At 35.4% G+C, this 20396-nt stretch overlaps 2 protein-coding genes across 4 annotated transcripts in view; one reads left to right on the forward strand and one right to left on the reverse strand.

Annotated features, from left to right (window-relative positions):
• The window catches only part of PSMD1 (proteasome 26S subunit, non-ATPase 1), a 129263-nt gene that overhangs the window by 60144 nt on the left and 48723 nt on the right, over positions 1 to 20396 (forward strand). The window lies entirely within an intron of this gene.
• Positions 1958 to 20197, reverse strand: HTR2B (5-hydroxytryptamine receptor 2B). 2 transcript variants are annotated; one of them, XM_023193805.2, is made up of 4 exons: positions 19998 to 20197; positions 18423 to 19150; positions 7467 to 7667; positions 1958 to 3137 (listed from the first exon to the last, which is right to left on the reverse strand). In XM_023193805.2, the coding sequence occupies exons 2-4, from the start codon at positions 18772 to 18774 to the stop codon at positions 2245 to 2247; spliced, it is 1446 nt and encodes a 481-aa protein (XP_023049573.1). In that variant the 5' UTR covers positions 18775 to 19150; positions 19998 to 20197; the 3' UTR covers positions 1958 to 2244. The 2 variants fall into 2 exon arrangements, with proteins under 2 accessions (XP_023049573.1, XP_023049574.1); XM_023193806.2 differs by having other exon boundaries at positions 18423 to 18757; positions 19998 to 20068.

Genomic DNA, 20396 nt, shown 5'->3' on the forward strand with positions numbered 1-20396 from the left:
TCTGGAAATAGTAGAAGGGTCTCTCATTAACTATAGAAAGATCTCTGGGTTAATTGTAAGCAACAGCTAGACATGGTGACTCACACCTGTAATCCCAGCACTTTGGGAGGCCGAGGCAGGCAGATAGCTTGGGGCCAGGAGTGGAGACCAGGCTGACCAACATGGCGAAACCCCATCTGTACTAAAAATGCAAAAGTTAGCCGGGTGTAGGGGCGGGTGCCTGTAATCCCAGCTACTCAGGAGGCTGAGGCACGAGAATCGCTTGAAACCAGGAGGCGGAGGTTGCAGTGAGCCAAGACCGCACTCCAGCCTAGGTAACAGAGTGAGAATCTGTCTCAAAAAAAAAAAAAAAAAAAAAAAAAAATTTTAAGCAAGGAAATTTTTCTTAAGGTTTTGACGTGAAACAGTTTATAGGTATTGTGGCTAATTCTGTAGGTGTGCTTGTTTTAAGCACACAGATTTGGAGGCAGTACAAAGCATGTGAGAAGATAGTTCTTTTGCTCTAGATTGTTGTCTATGGGTAGAACTTTGGCAATGTGATTGCCTGCTAACTCTGGTATCTAGATTTCCTGAAACAATTATATATGCCTTCAGATACATAAAATACAGAATTTGGAATACTGTCATAGTGATAACTGAAAATTTAATCTCAACATACCTTGGCAAGAATATAAATCTTAACATATGCCAAATCCATCATACTAGAGACCAGAACCAAAAACCAAAATAGAGAATGATTTTTTTTTTAAGGAATGTAAATTATATTGCCTCTTGTGTGAGATAACCACCCGTAATACTGCTGAAAAATCTTAGACTAGTAGTAGGGAAACATGCCTAAAGCTTTGATGATTTAGGAATTAAATGTGTATGATATACTCTTCCCAGCAGATTGTATATAGCCAGTAAGGAATCGTAACAGATCAGGATTTATGTATTAGAGCCGTATTCTAGCAAAGGATTCTGCCACTGTGAAAGTATATGCCTTGTTCACTTATATGCTGAGATCCTCTGTAGCCAATACATTTCTTGAGGTAATTATCCTAAACTGAGTTGCCTGCAGAAGGACAGCAATAGAGTCATAGGTTGAGGGACAAATATGGGTGAACCTGAAAAGGAAAAGCTAAATATGAGTTGTCTTCACTGCAGACCCCCTTAGCCTAAATTTGCACTTATAACAGGAGATTTAAAATGTATATCAAAAGTAGATTGTATTGTCTACCATTTACTTAGTGGCTTCTGTGTACTCATCCTCATAAGAATTGGATAAAATGTAGATGACAGTACTGGAGCTTGAAGAAAATTAAGTATTTTTCCTAAATTTAATCAGCTGTCTGGTAAGTGGCACAGGTTGGACTCATTCTGAGACCTAACAGTGCAAAATAATATACTGAAAGGGTGAATAAAAATTTTTGTGCTGGCAGTTCACTTGAGTCACTGGACAAGCATAGATAGGCAGGCATGATCTCACTTAAAGTTTGTATCCTTGATTAAGGTCCCATGCTTGTGCACGTTAATTAATATCTTTAAGAAACCTAATATGGTTCAGGTACTCAAGCGATTTTATTTGCGTTTTCCTCATTCTCCAATAGAGCCACCTGTGCTGAGGAGATGCCCAATATCAGTCATTTAACGAACAGGTCTAGTTCCAAGTTCCTGTTATTTTGTGTGATATCCAGCTACTGTCCTCCCTATCCCTTCCATCAAAACAGTTTCCTGATCAAAGGAAAATTATGACTACATTCAACTAAATCAGACTATAAATGGTAATCTTAACTCACATCCAGATTGTGATCACTGTTTTGTGCACTTATTTTTAGCTCTATGTTCCTTTTGTTCTGTATCATGCCTTACACTTTCAAGGCCTGGAAGGCAAGGCTAATGTTTGTTTTGTTTTATTTCATTCTTAGCACAACTTTGCATATAATTAGGAACCGAATAAATTTTATGATGATGGTGGTTCTTTTTAAAGCCTGAAATGTATTGATTTGACTTTATTTCATTTGAATACCTTAACATTTAACCAGAGTGCCGGATTGTTTTCATTTGTAGCTATACAAAATTGTTTTCCTCATGGAATAATCTTGTCCAAATTAGGAAAATTGGATATTCTTAATACTTAACTCTTAGGTTAAAGAGATGATTTGATATATGACATAAAATTCTTTATATAATATATTCTTGGCACATTTACATCTCATTCATCATCTTACTCATCTATATGTTTGATGACAACTGCCAGTTCTGCTACACATAACTAACTTGCTCTTCAGTTTTGTCACCTTCATTTTCAGTGAGGAGAAGTGTATCTAGTAGAATGATTGATGAAGACTGAATAGTTGAACTTCGGAGCCTCATTGAACTCTGGTACATGGCAGGATTAATCCCATTTCGAATTCCATGTTTCTTGAAAAACTTAGAGTTCTCTGCCGTTGGATTCCGGAAGTAGATCTTACTGGAGCGTTTTCTCAGAGTTTTTACTGACTTTGTGGCCCGGTAATTGCAGGTTATATATCGGCCAAATGCATCCCGAAATGTCTTATTGAAGAGGGTGTAAACCAAAGGATTCACTCCTGAGGAAACATAGCCTATCCACACAAATATCTCCAGGAGCATTTGGAGAGTAGTTTGGTTACAGGAATCACATAAAGCTAAAGTTATGTTTGTAATAAAGAAGGGACACCACATAAGCAAAAAGAGGAAAAACACAATCCCTAGGACCTTTGAGGCTCTCTGTTCATTGGAAATGGTCTGCACTGACTTTTTTCCAATTGTGGATGTTCTTCGCATAAGTCTTTCATCACTTGAGTTGCACAGAGCCTTGTCCTTTTGAGAACCATCCAGCATTGCCACCTTTTCCGGTGACGAACAAGGTGTTTCATCCCTTTGGAAAACTGTAGACACAGTCAAACATGTTAGGCGTTGAGGTGGCTTGTTTTTGACCAAGTAAGCCTTCTTCTGTAAAGCATGGATAGTGAGAAAGTAGGTGACAATCATAATTGCAAGAGGTGTAAAGAAGGCAGCCAGTGAGCCAAAGAGCATGAAATTGCCAAAACGTTCCTTTGTCAGCACACAAGTGATATTGTTTGGGTTGTCCACATCAGTCTGTATCCCTTTAATAGGGACTGGAATGGCAATGCCTAAGGAAGAGGAAAACAAGATAAATTGAGTCATCTTATGACCTGTAACTCTTAGGTTAGATCCTTTAAGATTGCATCCTTATAACTTTATGCTTGTTGACGCATTATAATTCCTGGGACCTACAATGCAGGATTTGTCAAAGCATTCATCAGTGAAGATTTGACAAACAGAACCTAAGTGAGCACATCTGTTTTTAAACAAAGAGATTGGTTAGTAATTTCAGATTGATAATGAAAGCTCCCCTAAAGCTGTAGTATATTCATTATATAGTGGAGAATGTCTTCATTTATTCTACATTTCTCATAATCTATTTTTGTTTTTTAAGCTATCTCAGATTAAGGAAGAGAAATTCAGAAGAGAAGCTGCTTTTTTCTTATTATCCAGTGTAGTTAATCTAGAGACACTTCAGAGTACATTTATTCAGTATCTTTATTCTGTTTTATCTTTGAGGTTATAGTTTCATTTAACAGTTTTACCTTTTGATATGTGTGAATGTCTTTTAATCCTTTCCATATAAGTTCTTAGGGAAAACCAAAGTTCATTAAAAAGTGCTACTTAAAATTGGAGTGTGTGTGAATTGTGACATTGAAAGATTATGAGTTCTTAATCTTTCTTCTTCTGTGGAAGCCTGGGCAGAGTGGCACTCATGCCTATAATTCCAGCACTTTGGGAGGCCAAGTAGGGGTGGATCACTTGAGGTCAGGAGTTTGAGACCAGCGTGGCCAACATGGCGAAACCCCATCTCTACTAAAAATACGAAAATTAGCTAGGCATGGCGGCACGCGCCTATAGTCCCAGCTACTCGGAAGGAGAAGGTGGGAGAATCACTTGAACCAAGGAGGCCAAGGTTGCAGTGAGTCAAGATCACACCACTGCCCTCCACGCTCAGCGACAGAGTGAGACTCTGTCTCAAAAAAAAAAGAGTCCTTCTATGACATAGGAAAGAAATATACCTCATGTTAATTTTCTGATCTTTAAATACCATGAAGTAAGTATTTAATATGATGTTGCTTAGTGAAGTAGCTTATTAGAAAGACAAATAATACAGGGGTTAACCTGAATCTTTTTCCTTTGAAACAGCAGATATTTTTTAAATGTCTGAATTAACTGATCTTTAGAAACCTCTGGAATCCTTGTGTTGTTTTGTGAATCCAAGAGCACTCCTTATCTACACACCCTTTTTATGGTAACCAAGAGCCATTGACAAGAATATGTTCCTCAAACCCATTCGAACAGAGGTCATTACTTTCTCTACTTTTCCTCATGTACACCACCAGAAAGAGGATTCTGTATACTTGTTCTACACCAGGGGTCATTATACTACAATTTGAGGACCATTGGCCCACATTCTGTTTTTGTAAAAGTTTTATGGGCACACTGCCACTCCCATTTGTTAATAACATATTGTCTGTGGCTGCTTTTGTTCTGCAGCAGAGTGGAGGAGCTGTGACAGAAACCATATACACTCTGCAAGCCCAAAATATTTGCTGTCTTACCCTTTATAGAAAAAGTTTGCTGACCCCTGCTGACCCTGCTGACCCCTCTTACTTTCAGATCACTATTCCACTGTTTCTTTCTCCCCAAAAACACTTGCCTTTTGAAGTTTATTTTATCTACTTAATACTCTCTTCTGCATCTTGCTTTTCTGCTAACCTCCATGACATTTGTTCATCTTTGTCAGTGGCTTCAGTACCTGCTATTGTCTTCTCTCCACTGCTCCAGTGCCAGCATTTTCTACAACTTCATCCCATTCATGACCCTTCTAAGACATTAATTTTATATTTCTTGAACTCTTTGACTCTAATTATTATTATTTGCACTAAAGCCATCCACAGGTCTACTTAAAACAATCCCATATCTAAGATTATGAACTCTAGTATTTCCCTTCCTTGTCCTGCTACCCTTCACTCCTAAAGAACTTTTGTTTACTGTTATTTTTACCTCTAGTTCATTCATTTGTCTCAATTTTCACATTCTCTTAACTCATTCTATTAATGAGACTTCATTCATTCGTCTCAATTTTTACATTCTATTAATATCAAGACACACTACTTTCCTATCCAGCTTTTTGATCAATAACTAAAAGTTTTCACTGGTACTTTTTATGCCCTTACCCTGTTATATTATCATATTTTCTGTTGCCAGGTTATTACCTAGGATAACTGTAAATCCAAAAGAAGAGAGTGAACTCTCTTCAGCATTTTGTAGAATTTCAAAACTGAGCTTATTGTCATCTGCATTTTCGTTTTTTCAAAGTTACTAATTTGTGATCAGTTCTACAAGACAAAGTGCAATGAAGTGAAAAAGCATTGATCTTGGCCTTGGTGCTGAAAAGCTGTAAGAGTTCTTAAGCCAACTGATTAAAACCTCTAGGTTTCTTTTTTCTTACCTATAAAAGGAAGAAGTGGATTTCTAAATCTGTATATCATGAGTCTTCCTTTTATTCTTTTTTCTCGTGCATCACTCATCACTTTGTAATGCGTAATTTGTTTATGTGTCTGCCTTTCTTGAGTGCAAAGATTCTTTTTCTTGATCGTCTGTGTATTCTTTACACTCAGTAAAATGTGGTCAATTTATAAATTGATGGTATCTAGCCTTAATTTAGATGCCATTTATACCAGTAGGCTGCTTACCTTATTAGTTTGATCATATTTCACAATTTCAAATATTTTAATTCTTAGGATCCGTTTCTTTAATTTTTTTTCCCTTTCTCTGTCTTACTCTCCGACCCCACCCCAATATACACATACCTCACACTCTCCCTTTCCCTGTCCCTCATTGCAGTGAGCTTACCAAATGTGAGTCATCTGGCATAAATGACTTTGTTATAGTTTTCCTCCTCTCCGCTTCAAATTTTAATTTTCACCCATTGTCTCCCATTCGCTTTCTGTAGCTGCTTTTGGGGGACTGGTTCTGCTCTGTCGGCACCTGCTTCCTAAACTAGCCTTTTCTCGCTGTTTTTAAATCTCTTCATTCTGAATAGACTTTTTCTTGACCCTGCTTTCTTCCCACACCAGAGGAGTAACACAGCTTGCTTTTACCTCCAAACTTTTTCAAAGAGGTCCAGCCCTTACTTATATCATCATTTCAGGAATATAAAGGTCAATTTCATTGTTTTGCTTTCTTGCTGTTTTTGCCCCAGTGCTCCTACTCAGATTAGGGAGGAGTAATTTAAGTATTCCAGGTCTCTTAATTTTTTGCCTCTTTGAAATATTTTTACAAGGAGGAAGCTAATCTGCTGGTCAAACCATTGTAATTTTTGCAGATCTGTTTGTTTTGCTCATACTAACATATAAGAGCTTTGAATGATTTACGCATACTTCATGATAAGAAGTATAACTTTGAGTATTATGGATGAGTACAGGGCCATAAGACGATTTAGAAGAAAAAAAGATTTCTTTTGTAAGTCATTTCTGAACATCAGTATGTTTTCTTTGCATCTCTTAAAGCTTTGAATTAAACATACTCAAAACACTTACGTTCAGTGACTCACGCCTGTAATTCCAGCACTTTGGGAGGCTGGGGCAGGGGGATCGCCAGAGCTCAGGAGTTTGAGACTGGGCAACATGACAAACCCTATCTCTACGAAAAATACAAAAATATAAAAATTAACCAGGCATGGTGGTGTGCGCCTGTAGTCCCAGCTACTTGGGAGGCTGAGGTGGGAGGATCACTTGAGCCTGAGAAGTCGAGGCAGCAGTGAACCATGATTGTGCCACTGCACTCTAGCCTGGGTGACAGAGCGAGACCCTGTCTCCAAAAAAGAAAAGAGCAAAAAATAACCCTCTTAAGCAGACACTTAACTGCCTTTAATCTGTACACATATGTTCTGAAATGTTGGCTTCCAAGATTAATTTGTGTTCTTTGATATCTGCCTACAAAATGTTTGAGTTGTGATTTTTGTTTTTTCTCTTATAATCTTTTAAAATGTGATTTAAGGTGCATTTCATTTCTTGTTATTTTAATGTAATTACAGGATTCCAAATGCTAGCTAGACCATAATTATCTGTTGGGAAATATGAAAACTGTTCTCAAACTTAGCCTTTCTGCAAATTAGATATCTAAGCAGAAAGAAATCTCAATAGACACTGTGCAGATGGTTCTTTCTGAGGACATGAACTTTGTTACTCTTCACACTTTTTACCAATAGTATAGTTTAGAAGCCGTATGATGAATGCAGTGACATAAGGAGCTTATGTTGTTAATACATCAGTAGGCTGGCTTGACCTCTCATGCTGAATTTCATTGCCTACTAGACCTAGTACTCTCCTAGCCAAGTGGAACCAAAGACTTTGTATACCACCCATACGCTGGCATTCTCTACATACCTATTGAAATTAACCACACCACTGTAATCTTGATGAATGCTGTAGCCCGTGAGTTATATTGATTGGCCTGGATTGGCTTTTTGATGGCTATATAACGATCCACTGAAATGGCACAGAGATGCATGATGGATGCGGTTGAAAAGAGAACATCAAGAAATAACCAGGCAGGACATAGAACAAGTGGGAGGGGCCACATAGCCTCTGAAAGAAAGAAAAACAAGACAAACATTTTCTCCTATGAAATGGCAACCTTCAGTCTACAGTTTTTCAGGTGATACAACTTTTGTCTTTTTTGTTACTCATCTAAAATTTTATAACTTTAACAAGATGATGTTTAACATCAGATAATGGAGACAACATTAAGTTCAATATTTCTGTGGATGGTAACTTTTAAATACATTTTCTATTTTGTATAATAATTATGCCTTTTTTCTAAGTCGGCAACAGTTTAACTTTTTAGCATTATTGTGACCTTTGCTCTTTTGTTGATTCCATTTGTGATCTTTTTAAAATTTATGTAGTATGGTGACTGGAACTTAACCTTGGTATTTAAATAAAATTTATTTTTAAGCTGCTGTTGTATAAAAAGAAAACATTTTACCATATACAGGAAACAGTATGACAAAAAGCATATTAGAATGGGGGTCCCTGTGACATCTGGGTTTTGGGCTCACTTCTAGCAATAACTGAACAGCAAGATCCTTATTTATAGCATACTCTAGTTTGATGAAATAGTGGAATGATTGTTTTGACAGAAATAGTTCTCAAATAAAGATTGCAAAAGGAATGGCTTCAGATTATCTGGAAGAAAAGTAGATTGTTTCCCTTTCTATATTCCATCATTTACTCCAAAAACTGGAGATATAATAATTAGTACAGACTTTTGATTTAAAAAGAAAATCTCAGGGTTAGACGTGGTACTTAATTTATTTAACAAACGCTTTACAAAACACTGCGTACCTCATATAGTCTTAAGCCCTTTAGAAATATTAACCTTAAAAAAATTTTAGGTGTGAATGTGATATTGAATATTCTGCATAGTTTTCTAATAAATTACTTACACAGATGTTCATACATATGTGAATTTAATATGCATTGCATATATACACCCACCACTTTTCAAAGTGTGTTTACAGTTTCAAAACAACTAAAATTTTAGAATTCCCCCTAGAATATTTCCATTAGAATCCAGTTTAATGCCTGTAGAAAACAAATGTCATGCATGTGAGATTATCTAAGTCTCTTTTAGGATTTGATTGTTATATGTCCACTGATAATATATAATCTGCTTTTCTTCTGGCTATCTCAGGTATATCTGACTTTGACAGGTATAAAGCGATTGTCATAATTGAAGGAAAACCAGGATAATCATCTCAGGATTACAGAACAACAAGAGACCCTTCTATTGTGAATTGTTTAAATTTAAGGAGCCTGGGGGTGGAGAGAGATTAAAATCTCAGAACAAAAAAAGAAAAGCATAATTTAGGGGCAGAGTTCTTAGATAGATTTGGCTATGTTATTTTCAAGCATCAAGTAGGAGATTTTTTAAAAGTCAGGTAGTATTTCAGTGAAAAATATTTGGGCACTTCACAAAGTATCCTAAAGGTAGCAGGGCTGACACATCCACTTTTTTGGTGCCTTCTGTTTCCAGAGTTGGAATGTGGCATTCTGAAAAGGAATATTAAAATATTTCTTCCTAGGAACAAAATAACAAAATCGGCACAAACTTTTACTCAAAAAGAATAAGTGATTGGACTTAGGTCCTTGTTCAGCAGCTTCTTAAAAAGGGATGAAAGCATCAAGTGGAAGGGGTCATTCATGATTTTCAGTGTATTGCTGTAAACTTTTCATGCTTGTTGAATTGGGGGTAGGAAGGGATAGAGGTGGTACATTTTAGATTTACTGAGCTGGAAGGAACCTTAGAGATTACCACTGATCTTGCAGATGAGTAATTTCAGGTATGATTAAGTCTGAATGTAGGGGTAAGGAGGGGAGGCATTTATTTGTTGAAATTTAAATATTATTTGAAAGTGTTCTTTAGAACTGCCACTCAGAGTTTGCTGTTAAGATGCAGAGTGAGGATCGGTATCACCTGGGTACTTAGATATTTGGACTCTTGGGTCTCATCTCAGACCTACTGTATCAGACTCTGCAATTAAACAAGGTTTCCAGGTGATTTGTATGCAAATTAACATTTGAGAAGCAGTGCTTTGGAAGACTTTCTGGGAAGGTTTGTGTCTGAGTCTTAAAAGATGCTCTTAGTTTGCTGTTGTAGGGTTGGTTATAGGCACTTGAAATGTCTCATGGAAAGGAACTAATGGGAGGCCTCTCAGAATAAATTAAGTCAGAGAAGGCCGGGCGCGGTGGCTCAAGCCTGTAATCCCAGCACTTTGGGAGGCCGAGATGGGCGGATTACGAGGTCAGGAGATCGAGACCATCCTGGCGAGGTGGCGGGCGCCTGTAGTCCCAGCTACTCCGGAGGCTGAGGCAGGAGAATGGCCTAAACCCGGGAGGCGGAGCTTGCAGTGAGCTGAGATCCGGCCACTGCACTCCAGCCTGGGTGACAGAGCGAGACTCCGTCTCAAAAAAAAAAAAAAAAAAAAAGTCAGAGAAACAGATGTTTGGGGAAAATCTAATCATTGGATTTTCTCATTCTTAGCCGTAGCATTCAGATTTTCCGTCAGTTAGTGGAAAAGGACCTTGGACACAGGCAGCTTTAAAGCGAACTAACAGTCTAAGTAGAGTGAAAAGAATCATTTTAGAGTTTGCAGTGGCAACTACTAAAAATGAGGGTACATTCTAAACTGAGTTGAAGTTCTAGATTTACGACTGTAAGTAGGGTGGTAGAAAAATACTCGTCTAGAGCATTTTTTCCACAAAATATATTTAATAAGCTTGTTATATAAAATCAAACATTTAACATTGTCAACATTTCTTCAATAATTCAAACTCACTGATATCTAACTCTGGGAGTAGTTTGTATTTTGGAAGACTTCCTAAGCTAAAAGTATATTTACATATTTACAACACATGTAAATATAACTGAAGAACTACTTCAAATAATGTTGAAATTCACAGAATTCTAGAGATTTATAGTTATAGTTTAGAAGTGTCACCAAATTGTTTGCAATCAAATGTACAGCACTAATTATGAAAAATGTTTTACCAAAAGGGGGAGAAAAACTGATGTTATGATGGGAAATATATGATGTTAAAGTCCTGTGATAAATACTTAGAAGATTAAAAAGTAATAATATACAATCGATTTAATGACCAAAATTTTTTTTTGAATCCCTGATTGTCATTTTTGGTAGCTTCACCCAGTCTTTCAGAAGTCAGTATGCTATGCTGTCAGGAACTCTCCACTGTCTCATCAGAGCCATGCTAAATGCAGTAACAGCCCTGGCTGAAAATAAGGAAGATGAAGTTAGCAACTTTGAGTTTCACACACCTTCTCCATACAGGCTAAGTACTTATGCTTACATGTATTCCTGAAAGATTAAAAGGCCCATCACCCATTCATACCAAAAAATGCTTTCTCAACATGCTTTAAAAGGATTCCTTACTTTGTTTTTATTTTTTTATTTTTTATTTTTTGAGACAAGGTCTGACTGTCTCTCCCAGGCTGCAGTGCAACTGATGCGATCTTGACCCTGCAACCTCTGCCTCTTGGGCTCAAGCCATCCTCTGACCTCAGCCTCCCAAGTAGCTGGGACTAGAGGCACATACCATCATACCCGGCTAATTTTTTTATATTTTTTGTAGAGATAGGGTTTCACCATGTTGCCCAGGCTGGTCTTAAACTCGTGAACTCAAGCGATCTACCCACCTCAGCCTCCCAAAGTGCCAGGATTACAGGCATGAGCCACCATGCCCCGCTGGGTTCCTTACTTTGGAGGAGGGAGACAAACATACATATATAAATATTTATCACAATAAAGTATCAGAGATATTGATTGCAGTTAAGGATTTAAAAGGCAGGTAATTATTGTGTTGTATCTTAGGTTTCCTTTAAGTCCTTACTCTCTCTAACATCTTTTAAAATGGTTTGCCAACTATTTAAACCTATCTGTTTAGCTATTCTAGTTATGGATTATACTTCTGAAGATTAAGGTTTAGAAAATTCTAGTCATAAATCTAGTAGCCATAAGCAGGAAACCATAAGGAAAACTCATATAAAAAATATGTGTCTTTGGAATTTGACCATCTGATGCACATACTCCTAATTGTGGGCTAAGAAGGAAAGTTTTTTTAGTGCTGATTTAAGTAACCCTATGAAGCCCTGTTAGCGTCACTTTACGCAGAAAGAATTTATAAACTCATTCCCACTTAAAATTCACTAGAATTTTCTTATTACAGTTAGTGCTTTATTGTTAACAGAAATATTGAGATGTGATACAGAATTTTCTTTAAGAAAGAATGAGACTGAAATTTAAGATTAAAAGAGATGAATCTTTACAATTCCAAGCCTTTCTGATTTCAAGTTTCATGAAACACTGGTGGATAGTTTTTATGAAACTAACATAAAAGAAAAAGATAGCTGCATTAAATTAATAGAACCCTATATACAATGCAAAAAAGAAAAAGAGGCTTTTGTAAATGCCTAATAGATTTGGATAATCTAAGAATTTATAGAAATTAAAAACAGTTCTAGACACACTTGTTTTATAAAGGGACTTTTCCTAGTCTAGACACTTTCATTCTAAAATTGTTTTTTAGTTAGTATGAATTTAGTTAGCTCAAAGTCAGAAAAGTTTATTTCTATTTAGAATAACTAAATTAAAGGTAAAGTTGGTATGGTGAAATACTTTATTTCAAAACGTTTATTTTAGGAGTTTTGGTTTTAAGAATTTCTAATTACATTTATTTGTTATAATGTGTTATATCCCATGTACTTCCACAAAGACTTAGGACATTGAAAATTTGAAATAACGAAGTGAAACAGTTACATATTTAAATAGAAAGAAAGAAAGAAAAGTGTAAGAGTCAGTCTGAGGGAAATAGGTTACTAGGTTCAACTAAATTAATTACTGTTATTCGAGGGCTCTACATTAGACTCTTTTCATTAAAATTAAGAAAGAATAATAGCATTTCTGCGAATGCCTGAAATAATTACAAACTGAATATTAAAGCAACAAAACAAGTCCTAGATGGGTCTTGTCTTATAGACAATTGTTTAATTATCTAAAGAATATCAGTAGCACAAATATTTTATTGTTTAAAATAAAGATTGTGCTTTAAATACTGCCATACATAAGGGATGGTAGGAGTTGTCATTCAGTTATGTAAATTGTTATTTGTCTCCCAGACAAGGTTCGACAACTTCATAAGTATGGGCCCAGGTCTAATACCTTCCACAGAAAAGAGATCTTGCAGTCATCTGAAGGATTTGTACAAGTACAGGTCGACTCTCAAGTATTCTTTTCCACTTAATATGAAATATAACTTTAACGGAAAAGAATACTGAGATCTAACTTGTCCCTAAGGGGGGAAAAAATTCTGTGATCCTCTTAACAGTTGCATGGGGTTATTTAAGATATAATTGTTGGTTCTCTATGCCAAATATGACAGTTTTGGCTGGTCACATTTCTCATTGGCATTTGAGAAAGCAGAGTAATAAAGGTTAAGAGTATGAATTCTAGAATCAGTCCTCCTGGGTTTAAATCATGTCTCTGCCACTTTGTAATCTTGAACAGATTACTTATCTCTCTGCTTCTCTGTCCTCTGTAAAATGAGGATAATAGTACCTGTTTTATAGGATTGCTTTAATAGAGTTTATATGGATGATGATTAAATACATGTGAAGTGTTTAGAACAGTTCCTGGCATAAAGAGAGCACTCAGTAAATGTTAGTGCTTATTACTGTTGTTTAACAGAAACTAGCCAGCTAACTCAACCATGAAAACACTCCTACATAGAAACAACAAGCCACATCATCAGTATGAAATAAGAGTGTTTGTCTTTTCTACCTGCTGTAGCAAAAGTGCATACATCTGATTCAGCTTAAAACTTTAAGCTGTACTTTCAGGGGATGAGGGAGGATGGGCTGAGAACAGTTTAACTCTGTTTAACTTTGAATTAAATTTGTCAAAGTATGTTTTGTTACTAACATTGAATTTTAACTGTTGTTTATTTTACATATGATACAGGAAAATAACCTGTATGCATTGCATGCCTGCGTTTTTTATTGGTTTGGGTATTTTGTTTGTTTGTTTGTTTTTGCTTTCTTTTGAATTAGTACAAAAACCTGAGGATTTTTACTAGAAACCCCATATCTTGATGAGGCAGACTTATTTTATCTGAAACCTGCTTCACCTTTGGGCAGCTTTTTAGTTTGGAAAGTTAGGTTATACCATTTGTCCGGAAAATAATTAGCATCAGTCCATAAATCTGGGACATAAAATGTTTCCCTTTGGAGGATGTAAAAGACTACTTTTAAAGGCGTTCCAAGTGGGCTGTTCCTATAGAGTTTACAGAGGTACTTAGTTCATGAACTTATTGCAGCAGGCAAATCATAAATAGTTCTTATGTCCAAAGAGAACATGATTTTCATATATACATTTATCTCAGAAATTCTAATGCTCTGTCTTTATCTTCCTTCCAGAAAAGACATAGTTCAGTTCAAATTATTGTTTAAAAGTTTCTGTTTTGTTTTTTACCTTTTTGACTACATTTGAGCATATGAGTTATCCTGGGTTTCATTGTCTAATATGATAGTGTTTTAAATGTTTTAAGCAATTTAATGCTTACAAAATTTTTTTCCTGGTTTTTAAAATTTCCACTTTACAAAAAGAAGTGACTTTAATTAATTGCTTTTCTCCTCCATTTCAGAACTGGGTAGGCTAACATTTTACTGCATAAATGGCATATTATTTACTGCATATTATTCAACTGCCATTTTTCTCTTACTGCTATACATTTGTTTCATCTCTGATTAGACTTACATCTCAACTAAATCATATTTAATTTGCATGCGGTACTCTACCAATTACTATTAGTGCTTATAAGATGCTGGGCCCTGCTTGTCAAGGTGATTGAACTCTGAAATAATAAGTGACTTGCCTTATCCAACACAGGAGAACCAGGATTCAAACCCCGGGATGCCGTGCTTCAAACAGCTGTCTTTCAGCCATTTTATATACTCTCTTTCAACTATACCAAGGATACTGTTTGAACTTATAGATCATGAGGCATCAATTAAAACTTAAGTTATAGCCAGGTTTAGTGGCTCACGCCTATAATCCCAACACTTTGGGAGGCCAAGGCACGTGGATCACCTGAGGTCAGTAGTTCAAGACCAGCCTGGTCCACATGGCAAAACCCCATCTCTACTAAAAATACAAAACTTAGCCAAGTGTGGTGGCCTGTGCCTGTAGTCCCAGCTACTCGGGAGGCTGGGGCAGGAGAATTGCTTGAACCTGTGGGTGGAGGTTGCAGTGAACCGAGATCATGCCACTGATGCCCAGTGGATGGCCAGATGCCATTTCTTCCCCTGTTACTTTTTTTTTTTTTTTTTTTTCTTGAGACAGAGCCTTGCTCTGTCACCCAGCCTGGAGTACAGTGGCGTGATCTCGGCTCACTGAAACTCTGGCTCCTCGGTTAAAGCTATTCTCCTGCCTCAGCCTGCCGAGTAGCTGGGACTACAGGTGCGTGCCACCACACCCAACTAATTTTTGTATTTTTAGTAGGGACGGGGTTTCGCCATGTTGGCCAGGCTGGTCTCGAACTCCTGACCTCAGGTGATCCATCCGTTTCAGCCTCCCAAAGTGCTGGGATTACAGGCATAAACCACTGTGCCCAGCCTCCCCTGTTACTTTTTAAATCACTTATAAAATGAAAGAAAGAAAGGTTCAGAGAAACTCTTAAATGGTGAACATCCTGTCTTTTTTATATCAGCATAAGATGTTGTTTTCTTGCTCAAGTATTTCTAATACAGGTATTTTCAAACCTTATGTTATAAGCTGTTGATTTGTGATCATGGATTTTAGGAATTATGGACAAGACAATAAAAAACTAGAACTGTAAAGACCAAGTCCAGTGCTCCCAGATAGGAAGAAGTGGCAGAAAAATTGACCTAGCACAACTCATTTGAAAGACAATGTTGTGCCTAAGTTGTCATAATCTTGGGAAAATAGGAATTCAAACTGTGTATTGCTAAATATTATACAGATCAGTGATTGAAAAATATCTCTCGGTATAAGGACACAAGGGCCACTTTTATATTTTACTGCTCTTATTTTTAAATTTTCATTTTATTAGACCACTAGCTAGTATAGTTTTTCTGTTACTTTCATTGAATTCCCCTGAGATAGCTAAAATTATTGTTCATAGTGATAATCTTTTATCATAGAACCAAGAATACTTGTTTATACAAACATCAGAAGTCCTGAAGATTACCACTACAATAAGAGTGTGAATAAAGTCTAATTCTGCCTTTTAAAGTTATCAGAAGTTCTTATAAAGGCATTAGTTTAGAAAAATCTTCGTGTTTATTACCTTGCAAAAGGAAAATATCTTAGTATTTGAAGTCAGGTTTTCATTTGTAATACATGCAGTTCCCAATTTATAAATTCATCCTTTGAAGTTTGTTAGAGGGCAACATGTGTTTTTTTCCTACATTTTTTCATAGAAATTGAATTATGCTTTAAATAATTAATGCAATAATGTATTAGATAGTGGTTCCCAGATTTATTCATTTTAAAAAAACCTACAAACCCCACTAGACAACTTAATTCTGATAGTAAAAGTGTGTGGGGCTATAAAAGATTTTATTTTGTAGTTCGAAATTAACAAACGTGAGTCAGGTATGGTGGCATGTGCCTGTAATCCTAGCTACTTGAGAGGCTGAAGCCAGAGGATTGCTTGAACCCAGGAGTTTGAGGCCAGCCAGGCAACATTGCCAGATCCCATCTGTATTAAAATAAATAAATAAAAGTAAATTTAAAAGTTTAACATTTGGAAGAATGAAATACTATTAAAATATCTATCAATTATTTAAGACATAAATATGAAGACATTTCACATATTTTATGTTAACATATGTTTGGTTTTCTGCTAATTGTATTGCTATCTTGGGTACCAACTTTTTTAAATATACACTTAAAATTTTCAGCTGCTGGATACCTATTTTTCTATAGAATACATGGAATTATCTTTGTTATCTGTTTTTGTATTTTGTTTGTTAGCTCACTTTAATTCTGTGGTACTTTGCCTTTTAAGATTCCTTAACTATTTAGCTGATAATTTAAGTATCTACCATGGTATTTTGCATATAACTTAAAATATTTTTGATATTTATGGGCTCAAAGATTTTAAAGCTAAAATTCACTTCTGCATCATTCTTTCAATTGCATGTATTGAATGACGTATTAAATGTTATGGTAGTCTGAAATAAGCATTTTGACATTTTCTGTTTGCCTAGCAAAGCACAGTTTGAAGAATATGATTTTACATCTTGAGCTACTATTATGTACATGGAGATGAGAGCTGGAATCATATGCCTGTACAATATTTATCAAATATGCATATATATTTCTACCTAATACTTTCTTTTAAGCTTTATTCAGAATTAGGGTACTTTATGTTCTCTATTACAGTAAGACTTCTTAATTATTTTTCATGGTTTCCTGCAGTGTTAGATTACTTAAAAGATTACAAATTTATAAGACAGAGGGAGATAGACTGTTAATTATTAGAAAGTCTAATTAAAGCAGTAGAACCTTACTCATTACTGCTTGTCCTGCCACATAATTTTCTTGATTTATTTTAAAGCCCAGGTAAATGTTGATTTAAAATGGAAGGTTTAAACCTGTTACCATCTGATAATAGTTTTAGATATCTTTCTGTTATTACTTATAAAATTGTAATGTGTAAAACCTGGGTATAATAGTTGGAATAGCAGGAGTTTTTTACTTTCTAATAGTGGATTTTAGTTTAATAAATTTCACTTCTGTAACTTAAAATATTTTTATCTTCATATAAGTAAATATAATTCTAAGAAACCATACCTGCCACAAGTAATCATTTTCCTTAGGTAGTTTATGAATGGAATATCGGTTTACACCAAGCACTGAATAAGTTATATATCCTTTTAATGCTGATTCCAAGGGTCTAGGAACCCTCATAATTCATCAGCAGAATTATTTGTGTTTACCCAAATTTTATAACTAGAGATAATATGCATAAATCTGGAACTACTTATATCTATTTTTTTTATTATAACAAACTAAGAGTTCAGTGTCAAACTATACTATACCTTTTATTATCATAATAACTAGGTTTCAATCCACTTACTAACTTAGAGGTCTATCAAGAACACAGATGCCTATATATCATAAAAAATTAAATAGATGAATCATCTCTTTGGACACTCTGAGCCAAACCATTTCCTTCAGCAACTAAACATAATTTTTCTTAACATGACACTTATGAAGGAATTGTGTTCAAGTTTATAATATACAAACTATTAAAAGCTATAATAAGGATTTTTGGACAATTCCAATTTTAAACTGGGGTTTAGCGATTTAAATTGGGATTTAGTGATTCAAAGACCTTATCGTTAACCCAACACATACCTGTCCCGGAATTGTCCTAGTTATTGCTTTAAGGAAAAAAAGTATCAGTGTAGAAAAGTTAAGGTATAGACCTATTCATTATAATTTATAGATAATATATTCAGAATCTATAAATATCCCTAACTTGAATGACTTTTTAAATGATTTTATTAGATAGCTTAGGAGGGAGAAAAATAACTTCCAAAAAATATTTTTTTCTCTTTAAAACTGATGATCAGCCATAGAAAATGATGTAAAACAAGGGACCGTGTAGTTGCCGTATCTTTAAATAGTCCAAGTTTATCTTTTATTTCAAGAAAAGTAAAGATTGAATGAGTGCCCATTCTCTAATAGTATATCATAGTTCTGTGGTTTGATGTCACAAACAAAGTGAAATACTTACCAAACATTATTGTCAAGAGGGCAATTGGCATCACAAACAATCCAACCAGCAAATCAGCCACCGCCAAGGACATTAGAAAGTAATTAGTAGCATACTGCAGCTTTTTCTCCAGTGAAACAGCCAGAATAACAAGGGTATTTCCACCAATTGTGGGTATTATCACCATGAGTATCAGAAGAGCTGCCCAGTGCGGTTTATTTCCCTGTTCCTCAACAATCTGTTTCATTTCCTCTGGTATTGATTCTGTCTGTAATCCAGACCAGTTAGAAGAGATAACGTGAACAAAGGTGCTCTGCAAAATGTGCTCAGGCATTGTGCTTTGAAGTTCAGACACTCTGTAAGAGAGAGCCATTTGCTGTTTTTCTGTGATTCAATCCCGTTCCCAACAGTGGTCAGCATGGTTAGTAGCTAAACTGGTCATCTGTTTTTTTAAGGCATTGCACCCATGTCAAACACTCGAAAGCCAAAGTTGACACATTCCTTAAAAAAAAAAAATTCAAGTTCTCTAAAATGAGCTTATACATACATCTGTCCATGTTTGTAGGTAAGATCTCCAAATATTTATTATTTTCTAGAGGCTTAAATTTAGAAGAGCTCAGTGAAAAGAAACTGATAGCTGTGAAAAAAAATAGGATATATATATATATATATATGTATATTTAGTTTCTCTCTCTTTTTCTACCGTAGTTGTAGAGTCGTGTTTGAATTTGCATGCCAGAGAATTCCCCCTAGATACAAAATACAGATATTGCATTATTTTGTTCATTTCTGAAAGTGGTAAAAACACTTAAACTTCATAGCCCTTCCCTTAGTAAGTCTGTTGTGCATTTGTGACAATGCAGCCAGTTCTCCAAGTATACTATATTTCTGATATTCCTCAGTTAATGAAACAGAAGACACATTAATTTTTTCAATGGTTGTAATAAAAAGTTAGGTGTTTCCTGACCCTTCAATGTCTTTTTACCTTTACTTACAGAAGAATAGAAAAGTCGAAACACAATAGTTCAGAATAGAACTTTTAGTATGTGCTGACCACCCACCTGGAAACACTCCAAGCCCAACAAGGGTCTAAATAAATTATTTACCAGCTAGGAATCCTTATATGTAATTGGCTTTGTCTGACTAGGTTTGTAAGTACTAATATAAATGTCATTTTAGATTTCCTTTATTTTGAGAGAAGGAGAATAAATAGATATTACTAGGATCCATATAATTATTTTTAGTAATTTCATCTCTCATGGTATATTTTTGCAACAATTGTGTTATAAATTTAATCACTAAATTTGCCAAATTCAAACCAATTTTTTTGTTGTTGTTTTAAGTAGTGTTTTTTTTTTTTAACCTTCCCAGTTGCCTTGAGAAGAAAGGGAAACCAAAAGGAAAATTAAACCATTTATTTGTTCATCAAATGTACAAATCACGTTTTAAAAAACTCTCCTTTAGCATTAGTAAATTTTTCATTTTGATTTTTAAATCGCTGAATAGAAATGAAAATTTATGATAGCAGAATCCTTGAAAATTAAAAAAAAAAAAAAACCTTTAGATTAATTCCATATGTGTTTGTTAAATGCTTACCTCTGGTTTCGTTGTTATTGTGCCGAGCATGTCATCTTATGTGTTCACTAGACTTGCTTGCTGCTGTGACTGAAATCCTCCTCCCATTGACTTATTCTGAGCCTCCAGCACAGACGGTTGAAAGCAGTGAAACAAATATGTTGTATAGCTGCAAGCATGCCAAGGAGGTTATTTCCTCTTTGATACATTCATTTCTAGAGAGTAGCAGCATTCATTATAATTCTTAAATCACTGTTAAGCATGTTGAACCAGTTCATGGCCCTTTTATTCAAGTTTTATTTTTAAGAGCTCTCTTTAATATTTGGGGGGACTGTAATAAACGTGATCATTTTAGCTTCAGATAGTTTCGTTTGGGATTAGGCCTGGGCTGTTTTTCCCATTTGAGAAAAAAATAAGATA

This window comes from Piliocolobus tephrosceles, chromosome 11 (assembly GCF_002776525.5).
Source record: "Piliocolobus tephrosceles isolate RC106 chromosome 11, ASM277652v3, whole genome shotgun sequence".
NCBI classification, from domain to species: Eukaryota; Metazoa; Chordata; class Mammalia; order Primates; family Cercopithecidae; genus Piliocolobus; species Piliocolobus tephrosceles.

Coding starts and splice junctions, on each gene's coding strand:
- HTR2B (XM_023193805.2), bottom strand. CDS start 18,774: ATGGCTCTCTCTTACAGAGTGTCTGAACTTCAAAGCACAATGCCTGAG. Junction 7,668..18,422: donor CCTCTTGACAATAATGTTTG/GTAAGTATTTCA, acceptor TCTTTCTTTCAG/AGGCTATGTGGCCCCTCCCA. Junction 3,138..7,466: donor GGTGTGGTTAATTTCAATAG/GTATGTAGAGAA, acceptor CCTCTTCCTTAG/GCATTGCCATTCCAGTCCCT.